Source organism: Anguilla rostrata, chromosome 18, assembly GCF_018555375.3.
Source record: "Anguilla rostrata isolate EN2019 chromosome 18, ASM1855537v3, whole genome shotgun sequence".
Lineage (NCBI taxonomy): Eukaryota > Metazoa > Chordata > Actinopteri > Anguilliformes > Anguillidae > Anguilla > Anguilla rostrata.
Genome location: NC_057950.1, coordinates 3,897,746 through 3,925,083, shown reverse-complemented (window position 1 = coordinate 3,925,083; position 27,338 = coordinate 3,897,746). Strand labels below are relative to the sequence as shown.

At 43.4% G+C, this 27,338-nt stretch overlaps 1 protein-coding gene across 18 annotated transcripts in view; it reads left to right on the top strand.

The window, feature by feature from the left end:
• The first annotated feature begins 4,572 nt into the window (after nt 1–4,572).
• Nucleotides 4,573–27,338, top strand: part of col13a1 (collagen, type XIII, alpha 1) — a 60,835-nt gene continuing 38,069 nt past the window's right edge. For 3 of the 18 annotated variants that reach the window (XM_064316780.1, XM_064316782.1, XM_064316777.1), the window contains exons 1-11: nt 4,581–7,814; nt 11,491–11,526; nt 13,160–13,186; nt 15,714–15,764; nt 18,210–18,245; nt 19,038–19,064; nt 19,413–19,439; nt 21,131–21,157; nt 21,250–21,276; nt 21,720–21,746; nt 25,240–25,308. In XM_064316780.1, coding sequence (XP_064172850.1) covers nt 11,506–11,526; nt 13,160–13,186; nt 15,714–15,764; nt 18,210–18,245; nt 19,038–19,064; nt 19,413–19,439; nt 21,131–21,157; nt 21,250–21,276; nt 21,720–21,746; nt 25,240–25,308 — 339 coding nt within the window. In that variant the 5' untranslated portion in view covers nt 4,581–7,814; nt 11,491–11,505. Of the gene's footprint in view, nt 7,815–11,490; nt 11,527–13,159; nt 13,187–15,713; nt 15,765–18,209; nt 18,246–19,037; nt 19,065–19,412; nt 19,440–21,130; nt 21,158–21,249; nt 21,277–21,719; nt 21,747–23,358; nt 23,416–24,417; nt 24,460–25,239; nt 25,309–27,338 lie in introns of those variants that run through there. The other 15 variants (XM_064316784.1, XM_064316783.1, XM_064316792.1 and 12 more) reach the window with 13 other exon arrangements.

Sequence of the window (27,338 nt, the reverse complement as noted above, 5' to 3'; positions counted from 1 at the left end):
CCTGACAAAGTCCATGGTTTCGCTTATTTTGGTTGTTCTGCATTTTGGATATAAAGGCATATATGTGATCCTTCTTTGTGACTTTTTGTTGGTGGCTGTAATTGAGATGACAGCTGCTGGAAGTCTCCTCTGGTTGGTGGTAACTGGTGGCTCTGTTGCGTAGCAGTTAGGGAGCTGAAATTAGTGCTGCTGGTTCAAATACATGTGGGTCGCTTATTCTGTGCTCTTGAGATAAGCACCAATTAAAAATGCCTCAGGATCCCCAGTTGTGTAAATAAAATATGGAGTCTTAAAAACTAGCTATGTACACTGTTTATGGTATCTTGAGAAAATAATGTGTGGTCTTCCTTTTTTGGTGTCTTTCACGGTTCCATCCATCCATGGCCACAGTTTTGTGGTCACCAGAACATCATCTTTTTGTGTCATTATTTTTTTTTCTTCCGTCCAGCTTGCATCCAAATTATGCACTTCAGGAGTGTGATGGGTCCAAGCCGCACGCCCAAAATGTGGCCTGGCTTCGACATTTGCACACAACCTGCCACCTCAGCAGAATCGCATGATACATGTTCCTTTGGATCAGTACAAAAAACATTACTGCAATAACAGGAAAGAAAAATATATGTGAAATACAAAACGGCAATTTGTCTGCAAATGATATGGGAAATGGGAGCGCGTCATTGGTCACGTCGAGGGGGGTGCTCATTAGCTCGTTAGTCCACGCGGAGCGTCGGGAGGAAGGAAGGTGCCCCGCTCTCCCATGCCCGTAGACGGCCATCCGTAGCTCCTCTCTATCAACCTGGGACTTTACGTGGAATGAAAACCCGACCTCTGCACCCTGTCTTTTTAAATCACAGGGAAGACACACTCCACGGGGCTTTTTCCTACCAATTTCTCATTCTTCAGGAAAGCTGCAGTCTTCCCAAGCTCTCCCTAGTCTTTCCCTCCACCGGCTCCACACCATTTGACAGGAGCAATCATGTGCTCACGCAGATTCTTCATGCTCTTTCTAATTCAAATGGTCTGGAACTCCTATCGCACGCTCCTTGTTGCCTTACGTCTTACGTAAGTTCGGCTGCTTGATTACATTTTCAGTGGTAGCTGTCTTCCTCGAAAACAAATTTTTCTGACAGCCTTATTTGCAGCCCTCACAGTTGGAGACTGAGGCTGGAATGCCAGGATTCATCCTGACATGATGAGGAAATGTTACGTCATCCATGTGCATCACAATTCAGAATATAAACACTGATCTTTTGTGGGACCCATCTTACCTGGTCATATTATGATGATTGCATTGGCTTCCAGGCATTTTCAGGTTGTCTAAAGAGGCCAGTGGAAATGGTAGTTCGCACATGCTAGTGCTTTGACTTGACTTTTGATGGCACTGATTTTGATTTAGCAATTATGATGGACATCCCCTGTGACAAAGCATATATACAAAACTGAGGTGCACACCAGAACGAATGACAAAACCATTCCTGTTTTCGGTCATCATAAGATGGAAAGGGATATCCAGATACATGTTGTTGTGAAAACAACATTACTGCAAATCCCTGTGTTCCCTCAACAGCTTATTTTGCCCTTTGACCTTATCTGCAGTATCAATGTATGGCTGAGAGTATTATGTTTTGGGTACTTAGCTCTATGTCATTTTTGAATAATGACAGGTGCTCAAGATTTCATTCATTTGCCAAAACACCACGCAAACATAAACTGTCATGATTCTCTCAGAGGGATATGGGAGTTATTTTTCACCCACCGCTTGTCATAATGAATAAGAGCCCCAGGAAATGACCGGGAGCTGATCTGAGATGGCGGTAATGCAATATATACCACCCACCCCCACCCCCACCCCCCCCCCCCCCACCTCGCAGAATATACACATCTCATCACCGAAAAAAGAAAAGCAGGCCACATAATTTTATTGGATTTAATTGCTGGGCACGGGGAGGAGGCTGAGGGGCATGCTCCTGTTTCGGGGGGCCCGGGCCACAGTGTCACATTACTGCTCTCCACGCCCCCTTTTCTCCCCGTCCTCATCAATCTAGCACATTACCAGGTGGCTCCTGGGGATGCCAGAGCTGTCGGGCACGAGGAACACAGCTGGCTGGAATCGGGATGTCTGGAGAGGGTGGGGGGTGCGGCGCTGGTGTGGGGGTGGGGGTGCTAATTTTTCAGACGCAGGATCTATTGTCACTTTATTTAATGCACCAACAAGGGTTTCCAATGCATTCCAACTTTATTTTGGACGACCCGCCCAAATAGATTTGCCCCTACCCAAAAATATTTCTTTGTATTTAGTTTAGTTTTCGTATGTTGTACTTAATTTCTGTAAGTAACGCACACAAATCGCGACCCCGGTAGGCCTACGTGGAGTGTACGCACAGTGGTGCAGGGACCTAAATTTTCCATCACTTCTTAATTTGACCCATCTTTTCCCTGAGCAGTATGCTTGCCAAAGAGCAGGTGTCACCATTGATTCGGAAAAAGTCTACTCGTATACCACACGCTCTTTCATTTAGAGTTTAAAAAAAATGTATGTTGTTGCAAGTGCAAACACCCTGCCCCCCCCGCCCAGCAACACCACTGCCCACTGGAAACAATTACCAGCTATGCTTTTGAAATTAAAATGCAGTGTCTGCCTCCACAGGACGTTCAATTAACAGTATCTCCAGCAAGGATGTAGACAAAAATGATTTCTGAGACCCTTGCTATATTCATTTTATGCAGGCTCAGTGATTAAGTACTTACTGTTGAATGTCTCGAAGGCTAGCCAGAAGGAACTGGACTTGGCTTGACCATTTTTGCAGTATAAAAGAACTATACCGTGAAGACAATGATTCTAGCCAATAAAGAAAGGTCAGATATGAGTCATGATTTTTACTATACACCAGATAGAGGGAGTGGAGTGGAGTTTATGGAGAGGCCAAACTTTATAGCAGACTGGAATATGGGCAGGATTTGACTCTCCATCTCAAGTTATACAATCTAGGACAGGGAAAACCTCTACTGTATTGCATTATATATTATTATCGCAAATAAAGTGGATTTTTATTTCTTTCTCTCTTTTCGATGTCCAAAAAAGCATCAATCAAGATCCTGCTTACAGTGTGTTTACAATGTGATATGTGCTCTTGTTGTCAATATTGTTGTTTCATAAATTATTAAATATTGACAGTACTCTAAATACTTTTTCTCCCCTTTTCTCTTTTTCAGGTCCTCCTGTAAGTACCTGAGAATTGCAGTTGGTGACAGAAGTGTGGTAAAGTGACAGCATCTTTGTGTGTGTGTGCACGTGTGTTTGTGCATGTGTACCTGCACATGCATGCTTTGTTTGAGTATTTGTGAGCTTTTGGTGGATTGCTTTTGCATGCATTGAAAAATCTTAGGAATTTTGATAGCACATCTGTTACAGGCTGAATTTAAAAACATCCTTTGTTAGAAATGGTAGTAACAGACTATTGGTAACTTTGATCATTTATTTTGAAACCTTGGGGGTGATGCAAGTGAGAAATTAATTCTCAGTGTTGTATTTTGATGTTACCCAAAAACAGCAGCACACATTATGAAAGTCAGATAGCACAGATGCACTGCATAGCAGAAGACATTTATACAGAACGTGACACCATGATCAGTTCTGCCAAAATCCCCCCCTCTCAAAAAAAAAAAAATACGGAGTACGTCCACAGAGGACCTTAAAGAGGAGCTAAAAGCAGCAGGAAGCCAGGGGTCGAATATCCCTTCACCAGTGACACCGGGCGAACTTCCGTTTTCGTTTCGAGACGCCCCCGGTCTGTCAAGCTTCCACTCGACAACTGGAGAGCCCCGCAGGGGCGTAAAAAGTGCCGGGGATGGGACGCGCCTGCCCCTCCCTCCCTCTCTCCCTGCAGATTTTGGGACGGTGCCCAGAACCCCCAGTGATCCGCTGCCTCGTGGGGGCGACCTGGCTCGGCCGCTGTTCTTTTCGCGGGAATGACGCCCCCCTTGCGGGAACGATGCCCCCTGGAGGGCTAAAATTGGGAGCAGCTGCCAGAGCTGTGGCCCGTGCTAAGAGGGTGAAGGTCAGCGCCCCACTCCGGGCCGCGAATGTGATTAATTATCCGACAGCGGCCCGGGACAGCCGGAGCAGGAAGCGGGCTCGGGACGGGAGCAGAAACGGGTGCACGGCTCACCTGCATAGACCATCCCATGGCCCACAAATATGGATATGTACAAAACACTGTATGTACAAAAATGTACATTACGTACAAAAAAATAAAAATGTGACTTTTTTTGGAACACCTTTATCCTTGGGTGAGGACGTTTGCACACCTATGGAGAAGACAAACACCCACCCAAAAACAAGTCTGAGTTTATTGCCTGAAAGTGGTAATGCTTCAACAGGCCTCCTTCACAGTCTTTCTGGCTGTTAGCACGTTTCTATGAGGCAGTAACAGGCAAATTTAACTTGGCGGAGTGCTCCAGTGCAAGGATAGGCCCCATGGTCTGATACCCCAAAATTAGTTGTAGAATCACCCTGGGATGGGTGGGTTGCAGTCAGCCAGGATAACAGCATCTCATTGTGCACCAGAACCCCCCAACCCCCCCCCCCCCCACCCCCCCGTAAGGGTCACTCCATGCTTCAGAGGAGAGCACAAGGGTGGTCTGCGCTCTCACAAACTGACAAATAGAGGTTAAGATGAGGACTGCAGTGTGAGCATGACGGAGCATTACAAAGTGCCGAAAAGGCACTAAAAAAATAAGTGAAACCTGCCAGAAATTCAGTGTGTGCGAGTATTTCTGATTTCCATTTAGATAAAATTTAGTTCTAGTCACTAATTTTCTTTTTATGGGGGGAGTCAGTAGCTACATCCATCCATTACATATGAAATATTCTTTCAAGGTCAATATACCACTGTAAATATTACAACAGAAATCAGAAAATTCTGCTTCCCAATGTTGACTTTCTTAAATTGGTTTATTTCAACACCTGCTAACTGTCTGCATCCCGAAACCAAAGATGAATTGGCCAGCAGATCACGTTTCTTCTCATTTTTCTACCGGTTATTATTTTTGCTAAGGAGAGCCATGGTAAATGGTCATTAGTTCTTCCACATGTGCACATAATGCGCAACAGAGGTAATGGGAGATCTATTTTCAGAACATACGCATTATGCACCTCATTATTTAATCAAGATCAAGGGTTTATTTGCGATTAATCACACTTAAACTAAACACCGCTGTTTGGTTTTTGGTGGTTAGAAGCAATGAGATGACCCCTTTCACCATGATGGATGGCGCTGGTACGCTTTTTGCGCCGGGACGTTAAATGGACTGCGGACAGGTCCGTGAGCAGGGAAGAAGTGATTCGTATAAATTATTCCGTTCCCTTATTTACATAGGCAAGCTAAGACAGCCTAATTATGTGTGTAATTGCAACTGTAAAACTACATCAAATTGGCCCTTTCCTGTTCTCCTGAGACTGTGAGTCTAGCCTTTTTAAAGCATAATAGTGCATAATTCCTCCAAGGTCAAGTAGCAGGGTTTTGCCCCTTTCAGTCTGTCTGACTGACCTTTCTGTGAGTTTAACACGTCCCTCCAGTAAGGAGCCAGTAAGGAGGGGTACCTTTGAACTTCACCGTTTGCTAATTCCATGCCACTCTGAACTGGCAGGCAACCTAAAATACACATGCCTGCTTCACGGTCCAGTGTAATGAAGCAAAAGCTGTTTGTCTGCTCAGTGTCAGCACTGCAATGATCGTGCCATAGCTTGACCAGTATGGAGAAGATTGAACAAGGTTAAACAAGGATTTAAAAGCCATTAAATTTTATTATTTATTCTTAAGATGCCCTTTTGAGTAATCAGTCATAAAAGAACATCTAATGGGGTCAAACTCACACCCCATTCCATGTTCTTTTGATTTCGTACTCAGCTAACCAATCAGAGGAGAGCTCAACAGTATCGATAGCAGGCTCCGAGAGAGGAATCAAAACGCATCAGCGAGATCTCCCGCCCCTACTCCAAGGGAGGGGTCACAGAGGACAAAGTGGTCCACCCCTAGGGGGAACCCTTCATTAATTCAGGGGCAGTCTGCCTAATGGGACCCAGATGTGTCGACCTGGGATCACCACTGTGTAATTCGGGTGAAGGGTATCATCCGTCCGTGGGGTCAGGACGGGGCCCTCTGACCCATCCAGACAGCCGAAGGTCAGGTAACCGTAGAAACCTGAAGACACCCAGCACAGTTTTTTCTCACTCAGCACCCGAGGGTGTGTCTGGCTATCTGGTCCCCCAGCATGCAGGTCATCTTTCAAAGGTTCCATGGAGCATGGCAGAGAAGGGGTTCATTAAAAGCATGTCATCAATTTGTTTCCCGTGAACTTAATACGGAAGCGTGATAACTTTGGTACATCTGATTTAGATCTGAATTTTTCTGTGGTCATATTTACCAGCTACAGTTATGCGTGTCATTCAGTTTAAAGAATTCCAGCGATGCAATCTGGCCACTGTGTATTTTTCACGAAATACAGCATAAGGATAAGACAGACCAGGGATTCAGTCAGCAATCTTGTGTTCCAAATAATTTTTAAATGATCAAAGTAACGCAGGATTAGGGGGAAAGCACGTTTATTCTTTTACTGCATAACATCCTTTGCCGGTTGTGGATTGCTGTGGGATTAATGACTTCCTTTTCGTGACTGTGGGCCAAGAATAGCCTACGCACTCGCATGGAAGAAAACTGCATAACTCCCTGCCACTTGGGTTTCAAAGGAGACTAAGTGTCAGACTTTCAATGCACTCATCCAAGTTCTACCCATGAGATTGTGGACAGACGTGGTCAGAGGTAGACTGCTTTGGAAAGGCTTTCAAGGGTTCCTGTTTAGGTTCCTGACCAGCAATTAGCATCAGGCTTTCAGAGCAGGTCATAAACAAAGGCCCATTGATTCTATTTCTATGACCCTGTTTCACACTGAAAACTTTTGCTCACTTGTATAAATTAGGAAATTTGCCTCATGCCCTTTTCTGCTTGTAGCCAAACTTGTACGACATGGATTTCCTATCCTCTCTATTGTCATAATAGTAAAGCATTTTCTATCTAGACCTAATTTTTAAAAAAAAACAAAGACAAAGAGCCATTATATATCTGGTGCATAGTAAGTCACCAAAAGTCAGATATAACAGACATTTCTATGGTGCGCATCCCAGTAGGTCAAAAGAACCTAATTGTGGACAATTTCAGCACCATCTTTTATTAAACACTTATTTTTAAACTGCAGTGAAACCATAATATACTGTAAAATATTAGGATAGGTTTCCCAAACGCTTATGGAAAATCAAGTAAATCTGTCTTTACTGACAGTGATGAAAAACAGAGGCGAAAACCCTGTTTATATAACCACCACTTCCAAAATGTCTTATTAAAACCAGAATAGTAAAAGGGCTTCCTGTACACTGGTAAGAAGTATGGCACTTTATTTGTGGTCACTTTTAAATTAATTTATGCTACTTAATTACTGAATGCATTGCAAGGATGGGGTGCAGTGCGTCGGGGTTTTTGTGCCAAATGCGGTTTTTTTCCTTTGTGTGCCTGTGTGTGTCAATGAAAGCCTGACCATAATAAAACTGGAATAAATGCCAATTTTTTTTACACAAGACGATTCATAAGACAGACAGCCCTTTCCAGTGTTTATTACAGACAGGCTCTGCGTCAGCTTTCCGTGCGATGTGTTATATACGTTTTTTTTCTCCTTTTTTGCTGTAAAGTTCACTCTCTCTATTTTCTGCCCGTTTCTCTCACCCTTTTTTTCAGGGCCCTCCTGGACGAGCTGGCTTTCCGGTAACTGTCCTGTAACGTGTGTCACGTCTGTTTCAGTGGTTTCCTTTCTGCCTCTCTCGGGCCTTTCTTACTGAGAAGCCGTGATTGCTTGTCTTGGCGTCCGTAAGCCAGATTCACACCCATCTCATTTCTCAAAGGTTGTCAAATCAGCTTCTAATATGGATTAAAGAATTATAAAACAATATTTCCTGGCACACGATAATGTTTTCAGTAACAGGTTCAGTCTCAGACAGAAGTACAGGATTTGAATTGAAGACAGAACTACTGACTACCGGAATAACGGCTTCTTAGATGAAAATGACCTCTGAGGCACTAACAAAAGGACAGGGGAGATTCAGTTGACACAAAAACAACTGGGTAATTTTACCGTATTAAATTTGAAATGGTACTGCAACAGATTATGTCAGACTCAAATTCTGCATCATGTTGTAAGGATACCTACCTATATATTAACAGGCATAATATTTTAGAAAATCAAAATGCCTTTGAATTGTCTGTTAAATATTGTAATTGGTCATATCTTTTAAGACATTTTTTATTATTTATATTCAGAACTGAACGCAGTGTTCAATTTGGCCATCTCCCTTGTCCTGTTGCTGTCTGGCTGTGCTTTCTGTTTACTCTCAACCTGATTCTAATGTTACTAACTGAGCACCATACCCAAGCTGCCCTGCATGGCAAGCGGGCCGGAGCACCCCCCCCCCCACCCCAATCCGTGTACTTTGACCCAGCTGTCAATCACAGCTCGCAAGCTCATGGTTCTTGGCTGACTCTTTCCACCTGTGTGAAATGGCTCTTTTTTTTATCTGAGTTTAGCTGGCGGGTCAAAGCCGGGATATAATCCTTGCCAAGGTTTACGATCGCGTTTTTAAGGGTACTGCACGGGGAAGCCAAATTTTTTTTTCTGAAAGGAGAAGAATGTGTTTTTGCAGGATAGACTTCTTTGTCAGATAAGAAATTATAGAAATTAGGTAGAGTACTTTTTTTTTTTTTTTTTTAACAAATCATATTCAGCTACCAATTGCTGCAGCTGTCAAGAGCATCTATGAGCATGTCCTGCGTTTTTATACACACTGTCATCGGTGTAGACCTAACACTGCCCCTGAACATGCTACATCCATGGAAATACAGTGGTTGCCGCCAATATATTCAAAAATCAGTAGGGCTTTAAAGCTGCACTAGCGACACAGGCCAGTTTCACTGCAGTCGGTTGAAAAGTGAGCCTGGACAAGCCGAATCTTATTACCCCTGTAAATACACCTGAGGGGGCTGGATAGCCCCAGTGCATGGGCATAAATCTCCCAGACTGGACAGAGCCCCGTACACTGAGGGCCAAGGTCGGGCGCTGACAAATTTTAGAGCGTCAAAGCCCCCGTAACTGAGCGCCAGGCTGTAGCGTCAACGTCTGCAGAGAAAGGGAACTCAAAACAGGGCCACGGAATTCCGTTTTTTTTTCTTCCTTTCTTTTTTTTTGTGGTGCAAGGCTCAACAAAAGAGGTATTAAAGGAGACACATAGTGTGGCAAAGCACCTGGAATGATCAGGTTTCCGTCTGAGATCTCCCGGAATGTTCCGGAGCACAATAACAGACCTGGCCAGCACACTGCGCGAGCTAGAGGGCACTGTGGGGGCGAAGGGGCAGACGTTGGGGAACGGTTTTGCTGAGGTGTGGGGGACAACTCAGTGACAGTTTGAACTTCCTGGTATCATCAGTAGCACTATACCATAGGAGAGAAGAACTAAGGGCAATATATCTATATGTGTGACTATAAACCTATGACGGCTTGGATGGGATCAGCACCTTGGACAGGGCTTATCAGTGATGTTCTTTGAGCGTTGTTCCAGGAGGCCAGAGTGATGTGTTCGGAAGGTCAGATGTGTTAGTGTTCTGGCCATATCCTGGGCCAGAAGCAAGTGGAAATCTCACATTTTAGACCCGCTGCTGTGGTGACATCATTTCCCCCAGGAAAAATGGACAGATGAATAATCTCACTAGTGCTAGGGTCAAAATGACATTGCTTTAGCTAGACCAGCCCTTGACCCGTCCAGTGTTAGTGCACGGATACTTCAAACTCACTGCTTAAGATAATCTCTCTTGGCATTTCCGAAACAACAGATTTTAAATACATCCTGGGCCTGCAGGCAGCACAGCCAACTGCGTTCTGTGCACTAGACCTGGCCCTCCTCCTTCTCTTCCTCTTACGTTTTAAGCCTGGACAGTCCTCTGCAGACTCCTTAATGGGTCACGTTTTAGTAGATATGTCACCTTGACTTATGGGTCTGGCCTGAGCCCCCAAAAGCCCCGCCCCCTCCGTGTCGTCTCCGCGGCGCGGAGTGAGCCGTCAAAAGAGCTGTCATCGGCTGCCCACTCCGGCGCTCTGACGCGGCGGGTTGTGAGATCGCCAGACTCGACGGCGAGGTACGAGGGACTTTAAAAAAAAAAAAAAAAAAAAGTGCGGAGGAGGAATGAACGCCTCCGTACGGCAAGTCTTTTCAACACCGCAGGAGTTTATGGCTTTCTTGAACAGTGAGAAACTGCTAAGAACTCACCGTGTGGGGGTGTGGGGGCCTGTGGGCCCGTACAGGGATCTAGAGTGGAATTTTATTTACATTGTGGATTGTTTCTGGCATGTGTAGATAGCTAAGCTTTCATCAAGTTCCTCCCCGTTCGTCTTCGGTGTCATGCATTCTCTAAATGAGGAAGGCATATTCATGCAAAGTCATTTTTAGCTCCTTTCCCAAGGTCACCCAGAGTGCTGGGGTAGAAGGCCTCTACCCTAATGTTTGCTTTGACACCGGTAGGACAGGACAAGGACAAGGACAAGGAATGGTTGGGAGAGAAATTATAACTCAGGGAATGTGTCTGGTCGAGCATACACACTTATAGAATAAATAATTACAAATATATGAATCAGTACTGTAGAGGTATAGATAACATGTGCTCAAAATAACCAACTAAAACCTTTTCAAGGCTTCTTTTTAAGGTAACTACTGACTTTTCCAAAAAATTCAAATGGATAAATTGAATTCTTAACACAAATTTTAAATGCAGGTTAAAATGTAATTAAACTTCACTACTTTCTAATTAATACTCCTTAGGTATTCTTTACCGGTATGCAATCTGCTCTAGTGCTTGTGCTATAGGCAAATAATTTCACAGGTATGCCAGGGGAATTGGAATTGCTGCCTTGCATTCACAGTGGGTTCACAATAATCCTTTCTGGAGCTCACTGTATGACTACAACTTAATTCTTCCTTGCACCCTCTCTCAAGGTCTTGTGTAGATGGTAGTCAGCCTTGAGATGCCCAAGCTTTTTAGCATGTCTGCATTGGCAGTATTTAAACCAATCATGTGAAATGCTTGGGAATCCCTAGTTGGCCGTAGTTAGTTTGGAAATAGTCACCTGATGGTCAGCTTAACTTTACTGACTTTGGCCAGACCAACCATCATCTGTGCCAAAAAATACGTAAATAAAAAAAGTATGAATCACTACTAAAGTAGTTCCAAAGCTCAGATTTATTTGGGGGAAATGATATGGGGAATGTTTATACAAAGAAAACAAGTGCAGTTTATGTTTGTAAAGTTAAGCTGATTGTATTAACCTAGCAGTAGAAGTAAATCCTAAAAAATATTGTTTACTACCCTCCTTTTGACTTTACTGTACATTGATCAATAGGGTGACAAAGGAACAATGGGGATTCCTGGAAGAATGGTGAGTGAATTGGGAATGTGCACACAAAGAAAACCTAGTGTGTAGAAAAAGTAGATCTAATAGTGGGTTAATATTGTAATATTTTCGAGGCATGTTATGATTGTAACCAGTAATAATTACGGTCAAATTTCAAATCTTTGACTGACCCACCAATCAAAAAGAACAGGGCAATTCAGCCCAAGCTGTAAGAAGGAAAGATTTTCAACATATGCCCATATACAGGGGACTGTTGGGTTGGTCAAAGTTGTAACTTTCATTGTATATCCAAACAGTTGTGGTGCTCTTTGGCTGTAACTTTGAGTAACACAGTTAAGCAGGTTTTGCTTTTTAAATATTTTTGATAACAAATATGAATTTGGCACTCACTTACAGAAATATAAATTGTTCCACGAGAAGAAGACAACATTTTCTTGGGTACATTTCTCAAAGTTAATGACAAATCACACTACAGTTGAACTGATTCTAAAAATGCTTATTTAATACTGAATTTTTGGCAGTATTCTGTCTGGATAAAGCTGTTTTATTTATTGCTGTGTTATCAGTGAATATATGAAAATGCTCAATTCTGTTGAGGATGAAAAAGACCGTAGTCCACAGTATGTTTTCTTGTTTCAAATCTGGGGATTTGTTCACTGTTTGGCCTCTTGTGATTCTATGAGAACTAAAGTGTGAAACTGTGTCTGAGGTATTAAATTTACTTCAGAAATCATATCGTCCTCTAAATACCCAGAAGAGAGAGGTTAATGGCTGCTTTACTGCTTTTTGGAGTGAAAGCCCTGGACCTCAACCAAAAAAAAAGGCTACAGAGGGAACACATACCTTATACACAGTCAGCGTATAAAATGAGAAAGACAGGTTGTGCCTTTACAGCATATTCCCTTGCTGTATAGTGAATTTTGTTTTGTCATTTGTTAAGACTGATGTACTTTTAAAGGGGCAGTATATTACAGCACAACAGGATTAAGCTTCATACAGATAAAATTATTCCCTTTCACATTCAATTATGCTAGATTAGATTTTTTATTGCGCTAAATCACGTCGTCAGAATACTGCAAAATGTCTTGAGGAACTTTAATGTGAGGAGCCTGCACAATGTTTCGTATTGACATTGCTGACTTGAGTTTTTTCTTTTTCTTTTTAACTTTAAGAGACCGGTAGCACAGTCACTCATTGTAAAGAGAACAGTTACTATTGGGTCCTGTGGCACAGCCACACAAAGTAAAGAGACACACAGGAATTGCAGAGAAACAGAGGAAGTACAGAGACAGACAGGAAGTGCAGAGACACAGAGGAAGTGCAGAGACACACAGAAAGATTTTGTAGATGATCCCCCAACCCAGCACTCCTCCCTCTCTCCCTGCCTCCCTCCTCCCTCCACCCCACCCATCCTCTCCCCTCACAAAACCATCTGCGAGAAAACAGTACTGAACGTCTGCCAGTGCACACGGTCCCACGGTTTAGCGGCCTCACACCCCACCCCACCCCACCCCCCCACCACTACCCCCCACCCCCCCACCCTTCGAGCTTGTGCGAGGTCGCCGCATGCTCCGTCCTCCTCTCTAACCCCTTCTCCTCTCTCTGTGTCTCTCTCCTTCACACCTTGCATGTGACTGTGTCTGCTGTGACTGACCAGGGGTTAAAGGGCGACGCTGGGGAAAAGGTAAGTCTAGGGCTTTCGCACTGCTGGGCCATGGGAGGCGGGGCTAAAGTTGAGACCCGTTAGCAGGGGGTAGGGATGGGGGCGGAGTCTAGGGAAAGGGTTTGGGGAATCCTTGCCCACTGCACAGGTAATGTGATTTACGCAGAAGCCTGAGCCGTTATATCAGAATGGTCCTTGAAGGTTATGATTACGGTTATAGTCACATTTCCCACCATGCTTAGATTACATGAGTCAATTTCTAACAAAACGGCACAGTAAAATGTCATATGAGGTACTTCAACAGTCCCCAAAGAGTTCAGCTATTTTAGGCTAACAGGAGGTTATTCTACTTGTTTTCATAACTGTTCAAAATTTGACGGTTTAATAGGATTGTAAAGCTTTATGGTTTCTAGCGGTAGGACAGGATATCCACATGTGGTACACCAGAAGATTGCAAACTTCTGAATATTTCATGTGACCAGTCTGTGGCCGAGAACCTTCCTCCCCCATGAAATGGTTAACATGTCACACCTATACTCAACACCCACAATATTAAGTATGTCTACATCACATGATTATATCATGGGTCTATGCAAGTTCTACTGGTATACAACTGTAGAGCAAAAGCATGAGCTGAAAATCAGTTCTTCTGCAATGACAAATTGGTGTCAATTATTATATCAATTGCAAAAGTAACCTCGTTGATTCCTTTGTATTTTCAACTACCCAGTCTTGTTGACTGCCTACACTTCCTACAAAATTAGAATAACTTGGTCATGTTGCTTCATGACGTGGTGTTTACAATGCAGCAGAGGCATCCATCATTTTTTGTGGCTTTCTGTGGCTTAATGTACAATATGCTTATGAGAATAATGATGCCATTGGTAGTACCAGGCAAGACAGCAAATTTTCTTCAAGAACCAAACCAGTGGTCGCTGTTCATGTTCAACTGGACCCTTTAACATCATTAGACAAGCCGCTAACTTGCTCGTTATGGCGACTGTAATTTTTAATACAAGTACAGGACAAACGGAAAATGGTGATTGAAAAAGACTAAATTTCTTAATTAAATATGAAAGCAACCACAGAGGAACAATGAGGAGAAAACACCGGCAAGAAATAATGTAGAAGACCTGGCGGCAGATGATTTTTGAACATTTCCTCTTTTACGCAAATAAAACTCTGTGGCTGGTGGTGGGAAGCGTGTGCAATGAGAGCCAAGTGAAGAGCAAAAACACAAAAACCCGTGATGGATGGATGAATGATTCAAGTCCAAGGAGGACTGCTAGCTCAACACTGCTGTTTTTTTCTTTTTGGAAGGAGGGGGATAAATGGGTTGCACTGGGAGGAAATGAAATCTACAGACCTCTATTCCTCCCATGTTTCATATCCAGGAATTTTGGCTTGTTTGTTTTGGGTCTTTTTTTTGGGGGGAGCGGTTTTCTCCCTGTCTGATTTGAGCTTTACGTGCATGAGGTTGTTCCATCCTTGTATACCTCTACACCACCATCATCCCACAGTCCAGCGGTTGTAATTGAGCACTTGGTGGAGGATATCTGGACATGATCTGTCATCCAACCACTTTGGGGGGGGGGGGGGGTTAACTCCAAACTCAGAATCAGACCGCTGCAATTCTTAGCAGCGAAATCACCAGTCGGCTTTTCCCAGTAGCTGAGGCAGAGGGACATATGTGCTCGCGTGAAAACAAATACCAAGCTCCCCTGTTCACAGCGCTCAAAATCGCCAGAGTTTTGATGGATCGTTGCCTATCAAAGACAGAGAGAAGGTAGAGTTTCAGGGGGGGAAAAAAAGCCAATCAGGAAAAGTGGCAGTAACCTGAACCCAGCCCGTCTGACTCCTGTGTTTTTGATTGTGGTTTAGAGGGTCCACTGAGAGCTATGGAAAGGCAGACACCATGTAAATCACCCACTTAGACCAAGAGATGCGGTCTAAAGGCTGCGGTTGCAAACACTGTAGAATTCAGACCTAGTGAGTGCCTCAACGTACAAGCCCGAAACAGAGAATTCTTTTTTGTTTTTTTCTTCATCAAATAGTGCCGATGGCAGCAACAAAATAACTTAGTCAAATAAATTGTGTTTATATTTTCGTCTTTTGGGTGCTTGTCCACAAGTGTCACAAAAAAGATTTTAATGCAAATAAAAAGGTGCATCCTCCGTGTATGTGTACTCCTCATTTAGCGGCTGAAAAATGAAAATTTGTGGTGTCAGCTTCTGTTATTTAACTGATACATCAAACAATATTTTGGAGTGCTAGTGTCTTCAGAGAGCATCCAACTTTCAGTCAATTTACTTACTGCTTTTGAAATAGTGAAATGCTTTTTGAGTGAGTGCAATACATATAAATACTTAAAAATATATATGTGGCTACTTGGCGGAACATATGTATGCTGTCTTTAGGAGTGGTGGGTTTCGTGTATTACATTGCTTATAAACTTGCCGTCTGACACAGAATGTGGTTCCTCTTGTGGGCAAGGGAATTATGAAGCTGCTCCAAGTATGTAATCTCCTCTTTCTCACTTTGTCCACAGGGGGCGCCAGGCGAGCCAGGCCTGTCTATCATTGGCCCACGAGGACCCCCTGTAAGTGCCTTTCATTTCCATTGTATCATAAAAGTGTCTTCACAGTATTCTGGTGTTTAAAAGATGATGGGTGACAAAAGGCACAGGGGCGCTTGGAACACAATATCATATTTTATGGTACATTATCCAATCCAGATAATGTACAGCAAAAAGTCCAGAGAGTTTTTTTGTTCCAGCAGAGCCTTAACGGTGGCTCTGTCATGGTTTTCAAACTGGTAATAATTTATTACCATCAACGCATGGTTATAAGTGAACCAGCCTTTTTCTTAGAGTAAAACATTAAACCTTTTCACTGAAAGTAATCACTTCATTTGTAATTATAAAGTTCGTATATGGTTGCCATTTTGGATTACTGAAAAGGCCAAACTTGCTCCAGCCACAATTAGTCATCTCACATGGCATTTTCGTCATGAAAAATCTTTTGTTTGCATCAACATCATCCCAGACCACAAAGATTACCCAACCACAAATTCGCCCAGACTGGATTGACTTTAAACAAGGGATCATGAACCAAGACGAATGGACCACACTGTTTTTTTGGGGGGATTTTTAAGCCATTTTTTTTCTCCCGCCAAGTAACAGCGAGACAAAGACGTAGTGTTTCCAACCTATGAAATGCAATTTCCTTTCTGATTACACTGCGAAGAACGGGCAGCGTTTCATTCAAGTTCCTTTTCCACGGTCGGTTTCTCAGCCGGTGGAGGTTACCTAGTGACAGGTCCAATAACCCACTTAAACTGACCTGACATCTGTTTTTCAAATTGACGATCGCATAACATCCCCCTCTAATACTCCATCCAACTCCCCCGTAATAAGGCATCACTAATGAACACCAGACCCAAAAGGATGCTAAGGCCTGTTACAGTGTGATATATGGAGGGATCGCCAAGCAAGGGCTCTTTCAAGGTGATCTTTTAGGACAGGTGAGGATGACAAGAGGGGCTTAACTGCAACCTTCCAGAGGTCAGCTTCGAGGGGGGGGCGGAAGCGTGGTGGAATGGACAGCACAGGGGGCGGTCAGATAGGCTGTCTACTTCGTCACACCCTGTCACCAAACAAGAAGGCAGAATACAGCCTGTCATCTCAAACTTGGCATCTTGGCATTACCCCCCTTTTTTCTGTTGGAGTGGAAAAGATTTATTCAATGTCAGAAAATCAGATAAAACCGTGGCCTAACGAGGAGGTGCAAGCTATGACCAGTATCTGGTTGGAGGACAATGTTCAGAGGGAATTTGAGTCGGCAAAAATGCGTACTAAAACATTTCTTTGCCTTTAGGCTGATCTGGGCATCGACCACTCAGGCAAAAAGGCTCCAGGAAAAATACAAAACCGAAGCAGGATTACAAAAAAAAAAAATTATAAAGACAATAACAGGAGTGCCTCAAACAAATGGACCAGTAAATGGTTTCACACAATGGATACAGTTCTTGGCTAGACCCTCACAGTTCCTGAGGTACGGTGGGAAAGCAAACACAAACACGCTCCAGGAACCATTTTAGTCTCCACTGTGGATAGTTCCTGCCTGCTATTAGTTCCTACAGCCCGATGGAAATGGGGCTAAAGATACAGTATAAATGCACAGGGCCTCAGCCGAAATAGAATCTAATGCCAAAAAAAATCATATCATCTTTTAAAAAACGTGCAAGCATGAATCTGAAAAAATATGGTTACTGCAAGCCATTGTTAAAAACAGAAAATAAGTTACAAAAGAACAAGACTAAATGAAGGCTTTCAGAAAACACTAGCCTTGATGGGCTTGTCACAATTTACGTTCTATTAGACCACGTACTCAGACATGCAGACCTCTTACTGTAAATGGGCTGTTTGAATGGCTTGTAACAGGGTGTACTTTTCAGAAATATCAACATATTCTGGCACCGCGACTCCTGCTTCCTCCTCCAACCATTCGGCTCCCTTATGAGAAAAGATACGCAGAATTCCCAAAAAACTACCGGAGAGCCAGACATACAATTTTTTTTTTTCGTTGGCTGCATATCGATTTCTTTTGTTTGACGCTCCATTGCCCATACTTTTACATCTAGGTAATGACGTCCTCTTGGCCCAGAGGCTATGGAACATTTACATGGAAGAGGTGCATTTGTGTTCATTAGAACCAAACACTTTTTTTCCCCCCCCAACAGCCTATTTTTATTAGCAAAAGGAGGACCGATGTTTCTCCCTGTCTGTGCATTTCGCCTCCCTCTTTCCTCTGTTTGGGAAAGCGGGGCTCAGGTTTCCTTGTAAACCCACACAAAAGGTGCTCCCTCCAGTCTCCCATACAGTATCACTCCTGTCTGTCAGACCCAATTACAGAGCTGCCCCAATGTATCACCTATTAGCAGGGAAAATTGGGCCTTAACTGTGACCTCCTTTCAGCAGATCCCTGTCAGGTCTCTTTAGAAAATCATTCGATAGAAAATCTGTCATTTTCCCCCTCCTCTTTAGGGACAGCCTGGAACAAGAGGATTTCCTGGATTCCCGGTAAGTTGCTGCATCTTTACCCAGTTAATCCCAGCTAAAGGCTGTACAAATGCAGTGTATGAGTTCATATAAATACAATCAAGGGAGGCTGTGTTGCGCAAAAGTGTCCTGGAGCTCCTTCAAATTAAGACTGCATTTCGATCCCCGGAGGGGATTCTTAGCATCCACCAAGCACACACAGAAGGGGTTATTTAGATGAGACTAAAAATCCTGCTCCCGACTCACTACAATCATTTATGATCCCATGGCACTTTCTGCAAAGAGTAGGCTTTTCCCCCAAATCCTTGCCCAATTTGGAACTCTCAAGATTGCCATCTTGCTTGCAGATTTCTCCCTTATAAGCTAACGTGAGGCGAGTTTTCTGATGCATATCCGCTGTCTCCCCCACCCACAATAAAGTGAAAGGTGCTATATGTAATTGCAATCTATCAATGTCCTTTATCACAATAAATCAGCACTGGACAAAATCACATTAGCCATCTCCATGAGAACAAGGCATCCTCTCCTAGTCTGGGATTTTGCTCAAACCCATTTTCAGGATTCCGTACCGCACAAGCTTCTTGTAAGACTAGCAGGCTTCCCCGTTGGCCAGGAAACGTGCCGTCTGGAGGCCCGTCTGAATCCGGCGGGCATGGTGTTTTCTCAGTACCCCGCAGTGTGCCGGGACACGTGTAGCTCTCGGCTCTCAGCTATCCAGGAAATACCCTTTCCCCCTCCATCAGGCTAGCTGTCAGTAAGGCAATACGGGCATCCTGAACTCCATGTTTAATCCCTCTCTTTCTCTTCCTGAAGGGTCCGATCGGATTGGACGGAAAGCCGGTGAGTTCCAGACCAGTTCCCGACAAATGCAGAATAGGCGCAATTGACAGTTTCAAGAGCCCAGACCTTCAATTGTAAAATTATTGAGCTGTAATTGGAGATGATGGTGATAATTACCGTGATGAGGATAATTATGATGCCGGTAATTATTGTAATTATGGTAACAAGGCAATTATTATTACGCTAAGATGAAAATAACATTGGTGTTACTGACATTTATAAATGTTATCCTTAGTAAATGGAGGCATTAGCGGCAGTAGTGCTAGAGCTGGACAAGATTAATTTTGTGTGGTGTATGTTCTGCCACTCGCGTTTAACTTTGCAATTTGTTTCATCCCTCGATCGCAGGGCCAAAGTGGACTGAAGGGAGACCTGGTGAGAATAACAAAAACACACAAATGCATCCTGTGCTTCACACTTCTTCGCTGTTTCTTTGCTGCGCTATTCACTAAATAGGCTACATGCATGCATTTCTCATGAAAATGATGTCATATATTAAATGGTGCCATTTGCTTTCAGCAGGTCCTGCTGACACAGTACCATGCTTTCTGGTTGCACTGGGTTAAGCGCATAATGCTACCGTTTTATTTACTGGCAAGCAATGGGATTGTTCTTGGGACCTGACAAAATACGAGAAAACATTTTCTCATGTCGACTGAGCGATATATTCCAAAAGAAACAATAACATATCCACGGGATGCATGTTTTCACGTGGTCTGTGGGGAAATGCTGACATTTTCTAGCACTTTAATTTCTAAAACAGCTGTTTTGGATGTCATAAATTAACAACTATCATGGTGCATGTTTTAAATAAATTTGCCCTGCCTGTGTTTTGTTTTGTTTTGTTGTTGAATTTGAAAAGAACATTTCTTTTCAATTCTAAAGAACACAATTTTGGGGGCATAGACAATAAGGAACACTTTAAGACTTTTTTCTCTATAGGGGGGAAAAATTTCAAGTGAGAAGCTGAGTATTATATACAGACTAAATGGCCAAAGCTACACAAACAGACATTTACTCCCTCTACCGAGAACCAGCGTGAAAAAGTTAGTTTCAGATTCAGTCCATCATTCGGACACATTTATGGCCCTACTTCAATCACAAGTAGTCCCAGATGGACCATCAATGGAGACACCCTGACAGTCGAATGCTGCCTCTGGGCCACTGACCACAAGCACACCTCGTCTGGGGTTTATGGGTTACCGTTTTATTGATTAGCTTCCTGCCCGATACGAGCCTCATCTTTTTTTCTTCCGTGGAGATGAAATTTACAGTGGCTCGAAAAGCGATTCCACATTTCTCCCGCACCTTCACAGGGTCCGAGCAATCTGAATTTTTACCAGCCCCGGTTGCTGATTTTTTTTTTTTGAGTCCTTCGTGTCTGTTCTTAAAACACATCGGCTCTTTGTTCCGTCTCGTCTGTCACACGGGGGCCATGCGTTTCGTAGCGGCGTCTGATTAACACCGTATGTCACTGAGGCGTGTGGGAGACGGCCTTCTGGAATGGCGCTGCTCTCGCTCGCCAAAGTTCACGCGAAAGGGAGCCGGGGGGAGGGCCAACCCCCAACCCCAATTACGCGGGGGTCCGGCGCGGCACGGCGCGCAGTGCACGGCTCGGCTGTTTCCGAATTAAGATTAATGTTCCTGCAATGAACACGCTTCAGCTCTTCCCCCGACGAAGCTAAACAAATGGGCGCCAACTTTCAAGGAAGCTTGGAAGGGATAGCAAGGGCACCGCAAGCGCTATGAAAGCTCTCCTAATTGGAAGAGTGGCAGAGAACACGTCCCTAATTGAAGCTTCCAAACTGCTGAAGTGGAAACATTCTCTCTCATCAACTTAAATAATCTTCCACCTGACCATTCATGACATGCCTTCTGTAACCCTTATCAACACACTGTGATGGGAAAAACACCATTCCCGATTTTGCGAGGCATTAATCCAAGATCGCATAATAATGTTGCTTGTTTCTGACATTTGTAATACACTTAAGTTGTATGGTCACAAAATGTCTTAACACTTCAGACATTAGATTCACCTTTTCCATCTTTTTCCTTTTATTTGGAAGGGTCCACGAGGTCCGAAAGGAGTTCCAGTAAGACTCTTTTTTTTATTTCTTTTGTTATTGCATTTGTATTTGCTGCTCTTTCTCTGTGATTAATTACCCGCTGTATTTCTGCACTGTAGGGTGAACCAGGCCCTAAGGGGGAAAAGGTGAGATCACTTTCTCTGGTTCCCAATTACCTTATTGAACCATTTGTGCATGTCAGCTTTAAGATTTCAGTTTTAAATAGTTGGGGAAAAACCCCTAAAAGCTGAAAGGAAGTTCAGTCCAATATCACTTAGCAAATTTTCAGATCCATTCTAGTAAACACACGAAAAATAAATGCTAGCACTTGTACTTTTCTTCCATAAATTTACAGCACGTCTCAGCACAGGTTGTGTTCACTGGTTGGGCCATGTTTAATTACCTCTAGAGGGAAGTCAAAAATGGTTTTAAAGCTTCAATGTTTTACATTGCCAGTTTCTTTGTCTACAAAAGCCCAATATTTCTGAAAGAACAGTAGTATTGTGTGGACTGAGTATTATTTTTATTAATGCAATATCATTTTGAGAACTGAAAAAACTAATCACACAATCCTTGTCTCTTCCTCTAGGGTGTTTGTGGAGATTATTCTCACAGGGTAGGTGAATTAATTTCTTACATGTCACATTGTATCATAAAATGCTATGCCTTTATAATGTGGCTGAAATTATTTTTAAATTCTAGAACACATTAACAAATCTGTGCATTGTAATGTTGCGTTTTAATTTAAATCTTGGCCTGACATAAGTTACAATTTATTGATGATTACACTTTTTTTTTAGCAAGGCATCAAAGTAGTAGCCAGCCAATATGTCATGATCACTGTTATACTTGCATTATTGAAAAACAAATTTGAATAACAATGAACAGTTATTGATACATTGCTTAGCGTGCCAAGACATGAAATACAAACCAGTGCATGTATTGTATCAGCCAATACAAAAGGAGAAATAGCATGATGAAAATAAGCAGAAAGCATAGTGCACTCCTGCAACAGTAAGGGGCATGGGCAGCACTAAACACCCTGTAAACACAGAATATAATGCAGACGTAGCAATGCATGCGAGGTAGGTAAATTCTGTTCTGGGTGATATATTGATAATTCTGACAACGTCAGAATTACTTGTTGATATTGTTTCTGTCAATGGAGCATTCATGTCCAGCAAACCTGTGTTATTTTGGCAACAGTTTCCTTCAAATATTTGCCATAATTGCGAATATAACACAGGCACAAGTATGACATAACACCAGTGATGAACAGTCAGGACAGTTGTTTACAGTTTATGACCAATGATCATGTATGCACCCATTATTTTGAATATGTTGAATCTTTGTTGTAAATTTATCAGTATATATCTTTTTGGAATTTTATGGCATTGGTCATAAGCTGTGATATTCTGTCATGTCTGGTTGTAACAGATATGAGTCATGCTTATGAAACTCTTCTGTAAGCTTTACAGCCATACGGTACACTTAAAGTATTTCTACTGGGCCTCCCATATTGTCCTGTCCAGAGAAAGCACTAGCCCCTGGTGAACTGATGCTTCCCCACAGTCTAAAACCTGAAATCTGACAGTGCCAGCGCTGGTGGTGGCCGGGCCTGTCGCCACCTATGGAGAATTTCAAAAAGTAACAGTCATGGTCCTCTGGCGATGTGGCACTGCAGCTCGGCTGGTGGACTGCGGAGTGAAAAAGCAGCGGCTCCTTGTACTGCGGAGGACCCACTTGCCTTCCTACGCTCTCCTGAGCCGACGGAGACAGTTGAAAGTTTTAAAAAAATGGAACAGACTAACAATCGTGAAAGTCCAGACTTTGACAAAAGCAAGAAAAGCAGGAATCACTGACTTTGTAGATTAAAGTGCACTTGGTAGAATATGTACAGAAAGGGTATTTTCCTGGATTTATTTCATAACCCCCCTATTTTCCTCATGAACACTAGGCAGAAAAGTTTTTTTCCTTAAAAAATACGGAAGTATTAGAAAGTGTACCTGGACAGCACACAGCAGGTAGCAGCACTATTTTAGAGAGGGCTGTGCAATTGAGAGGGAGACCGCTGGACCTCCTGTGTAATAGCATCGGTTTTTTGGAATGGGTCAGGCAGTCATCCCCTGCTCTGTGTGTGCGTGCGTGTACCTGTGTGCGTGTGTACGTGTACGCACGGGTGTGTGTGTTTGTGTGTGTGTGCGCGTGACTGGGGCCGCTTTATGCAGGACCTCCCATTGAAAACTCTGGCCGCGTTGCGCTCCAGTCAGGTCCTGATGCTCAAGGTTTGTGGGTGCCCCCATCCTCCCAAAAATCGCGGTCCCCCACCCTCCGCCCTCCCTTCCCAACCAGTCGTGCCGCAAAGAGAAGCAATACCCCAAGCTCGGATAACCCCGAGCTTCCCAGAGCAGTGCAGCGCAGATGTGTGAGCAGGCTACTGAGGAGCAGGAAAACGCACTGACCACGCTAGGGCCCGTCGTCCGGAGAATTTCAGATGTCATATGACTGTTCTGAGACAGGGAAGGATCTTTCTCCTGGCAGTCTGTCTGCACACCTTTACCAAGACTGCTTTAAATGGCCCTTCGATTCATCGCCGTTTCCTATGCCACACATTACCTGTTATGTCGGGCTAGCTTAACCGCATGAGACAGGGATGCCTTAACAAAAACATGGGAAGGCTACATGCTCAGACGTATGACCTACGGGGTTTTTCAGAGTATCGTGCTCTCTCATCAACACCCCCCCCCCCCTTTCCCCCGATTTAATGCTTACATTTTTAAATTCTTGGTATTGGGTTCAAGTTCTGGGTTCTGCAACCTTCCTCTTCCTCCTACAAGGTGCACATTGTGGCATAGGAAATCCTGAATCTGGGGGACAGTGAGAGGTCAGCTATAGAAAAACAAAACAGGCTTACCTACTGTTAACATCTGCAGCCGTTTAGTCGAACCAACCTGCCAATAAATGTGAAAATGCCATATCGTTTTTTCGATTTGATCACAGGAATTCAAGGCTGACTGAGTGCCAAAAAAGCAGTGCTGCTCTTTTGGCAACTGAGTTGAGAGTCCAGTCATATGCCTTTATCATTATCGCAAAATGCAAGATTCCCATGGATGTTCAATATTTCATTTGTAGTCACAAGAGTAAACTCTGCTTAGGTAGGCCATCGGTAGGCCAGGTCTAGTTGGCAGGTACTACAGAGCTAATGCTATTCGATGGCTAAGCAAAAAGGACCCCTTGCTTGGAAGGCTCCCGTAAGCTGTATCTGATAATGCTGGTGATTTCAACAGAAACGGCGCATTGTACACAGCTGTGCTGGAGGATTGGCCACAGTAAGTCGTTCATTGTGCGCTCTCTTTGTGGCAAGACTGAATCCGACCTGATCTCTGCACCGCTGAATCAGGGGCAGCGGACGTACATTCGCATGGGGAATTCGGTCACTGCTGAGTAAGCACGATATAGAAATTATCTCACTTTATACACTTTTGTTGCTGGGTTTATTTGCAGAATGTTACATACATAAACCAAGCTCCCAGTTTCATTTTTTGTGTAATATTTTCATACATTGCTTTCATGATTGGAATACTAGCACCTGGAGACTACTGTTTAGCACCAAGTCCTTCAGCAATTTGTCTAAGCACATTGCTTCATTTTAACATTAAACGTTATATTAAAGTTTTAATTATTATACAACACTGTGGCTAAAAAGGCCAGTGAGTCCCAGAATTTGTTTAGTTTAGGAGTTGAACATCAAAGCCATAACTTAACGGCCAATGGATGTAGCCTATATATCACATAATGCCGTAAATGCCGTAAGGGCTCTGTTGTCCCCATGCAAATGTCTTCCCTAAAACCTGGTCGGGGGTGTTGTTACCTCTCTCTCTCTCTCTCTCGCCTTTCTCTGCCTGCTTTGCCACTTCCCTGCTGTTCACTCTCACTTGTTTTCTATTTCTTTTTCTCCCTTCTCTTTCCAAACCCTTTCCCTTATTTTTTCCACCCTGTCCCCGAACCCCCCCCTTCCTGCCCCCTTGGCTCCCCCCTGGCCTCCCCGGGGACCTTGTTGCCCCCCCGTGACTTTTGCCCCGCCGGCCACCTGTGCTGTGTGACCGCAGCAGATGCTGCCCATCACCGTACGCAACATGCCCCCAATAAACCATCTAATGCTAAAGCACCAGCTCAAGGTACATTTCTCTCTACCTGCCTTTTCCTGGATGCCAACTGTTGTTGACAAAGAGTCCCGTTTAACCTCCCCTATTGCACCTGCGTGTTTTCTAAAAACCAGCGTCGCATCCATGGAAAGTGGAAGACCAAATGTAAACACACTATATTCTCACGCACAGCAAAAGGAAACATGCTGACTTAAGTGGGCAGGATGCTGTCATGGGTTGAACCACTGTATGTATTACAGTAAATGACTACATGTAGTCTATATGGTCCCGCTGCATTCAGAACATGGACTGGTTGTGGCCACAGACACACAGACCTGCTGTTAAAATGGCTTAACAGCATGCTAATGCAGTGTAAAATTGCATCACTCAGGGCCACAATATATTACACATATTTGCACATCATTACATACTGTGGCAATGTCAACCAGTGCAATAGTTCCTGTGCCAAAGATGGCCAGTTTTGCTATATGTCACAATGCAGGAATAGGGTGCAGCCAGTGTGATTTGATTGCTGTGGCAGATACACAAATCTGCAATGTGCACACCTTCCTCTGTTTTAACCAAGATGAGGCTGGTGACTCCCTTGTATTCTGACACCTGCACTCTGCACTGAAGGATTTTGCAAAAATTGTTGAAGCAGGCCTCTTAACATCCAACACGACTCAACAGATTCATGCCACCAAGTTCTCTTTGCAGTACGTTAAACTGAGGCCATGTCAGGCACATTGCCGACTTTATTCAAACTGCAATGAGTATGGAACAGCAAAGCCGACTGAACTGGTGATCATCATGGATGTTCTTGAAATGGAATGCTCACCTTCGTGATCTTAGATGGAGAAAGGTTTTGAATGCACAATGGACTACAGGGGTTTAAAAGAAACTGGGGAGAACGAGATGGAATCCATTACAATGCACTCCATTTAAATTCCACTGGAGGTAGCAACATTTTCCAAAGGTTTCAGGCAGATCTTGTTGAGTTAAGCCCCACAAGCTTCTGTTTGTTTGGCACACAAAGCGATGGGGTCAGGGTTTTTTTTCTTGAATTGTGAGCCCTGATGTGAACATAAAATTGGCTGGATCTTTATGATTTTGATAATGACGACGAATGAATAGACTATTCCAATAGAAATGGATGGTCGCCATGTTCCATTTGACCCCTTCTCCCTCACTTTCTGAAAGAGCCTCAGTGTCCCTGGTACCCAGAATGCACTCTGCCTGCTAAGAGAAATGGCCTATTGGCACAGGTTGACTCTGTTGGCATCCACCCTCCATCTTATTTCTCCAGGTGTGCAGTCTTTTTTTGCCAGAATAGGATATCATGTTTGGAGACAATGGTACATACTGTAGCAAAAATTTAAAAAGGTTGTTCTAGTTGACTTTTTTTTCCCCCTGGACACAGTTCAGGATAGCATTGTGAAATGCATACCCATAAAAAAACCTGAATCCAGGAAGATACATGATGCCTAGACACATCCAGCCAAGGAAAAAAATGAATAAATATGGAATTAAGGATATTTAAGTTCAGTGTCACCTGGGCTTGCATCGCTTGCAGCAGAATTATGATGAACCAGGTGCCACAAAATTACTGTAATATTATACTTTGTCTGTGAAGGGTCTTTAAAACAAAAATTGAGGTCATAGCATTTGTTTGAGACCTTTCCCGTATTACATACTGAATATTGTAAGAAACATTGCATTGATCCTCATTAGAGGATCTGGGTAATATTGCAGCCCAGCAGTCCTTAGAAAAGATATGGTTCTGAAAATATGAAATTAGAAAATAAGACTGGTTCCCCCACTGTTAGGCTATGTCAACTCAGATACTAAGATGATGTCAGTGTACAAAAAGTAACAAATTGTTTTAAGATAGTTTCAAAATTATAATGTACTTAATGTATTTCCCCAATTTGTGGTCCTAAGTTGGTGCCCTTTAACAGATTTGTTATTTATTATTACTTATTTTTATATTTAAATTGTGTCTTCTACTTTCTTGTCACCCTCTCTTTGTTGTTCTTTGAGCTCTGCCTGTGTTCTGACTGTGT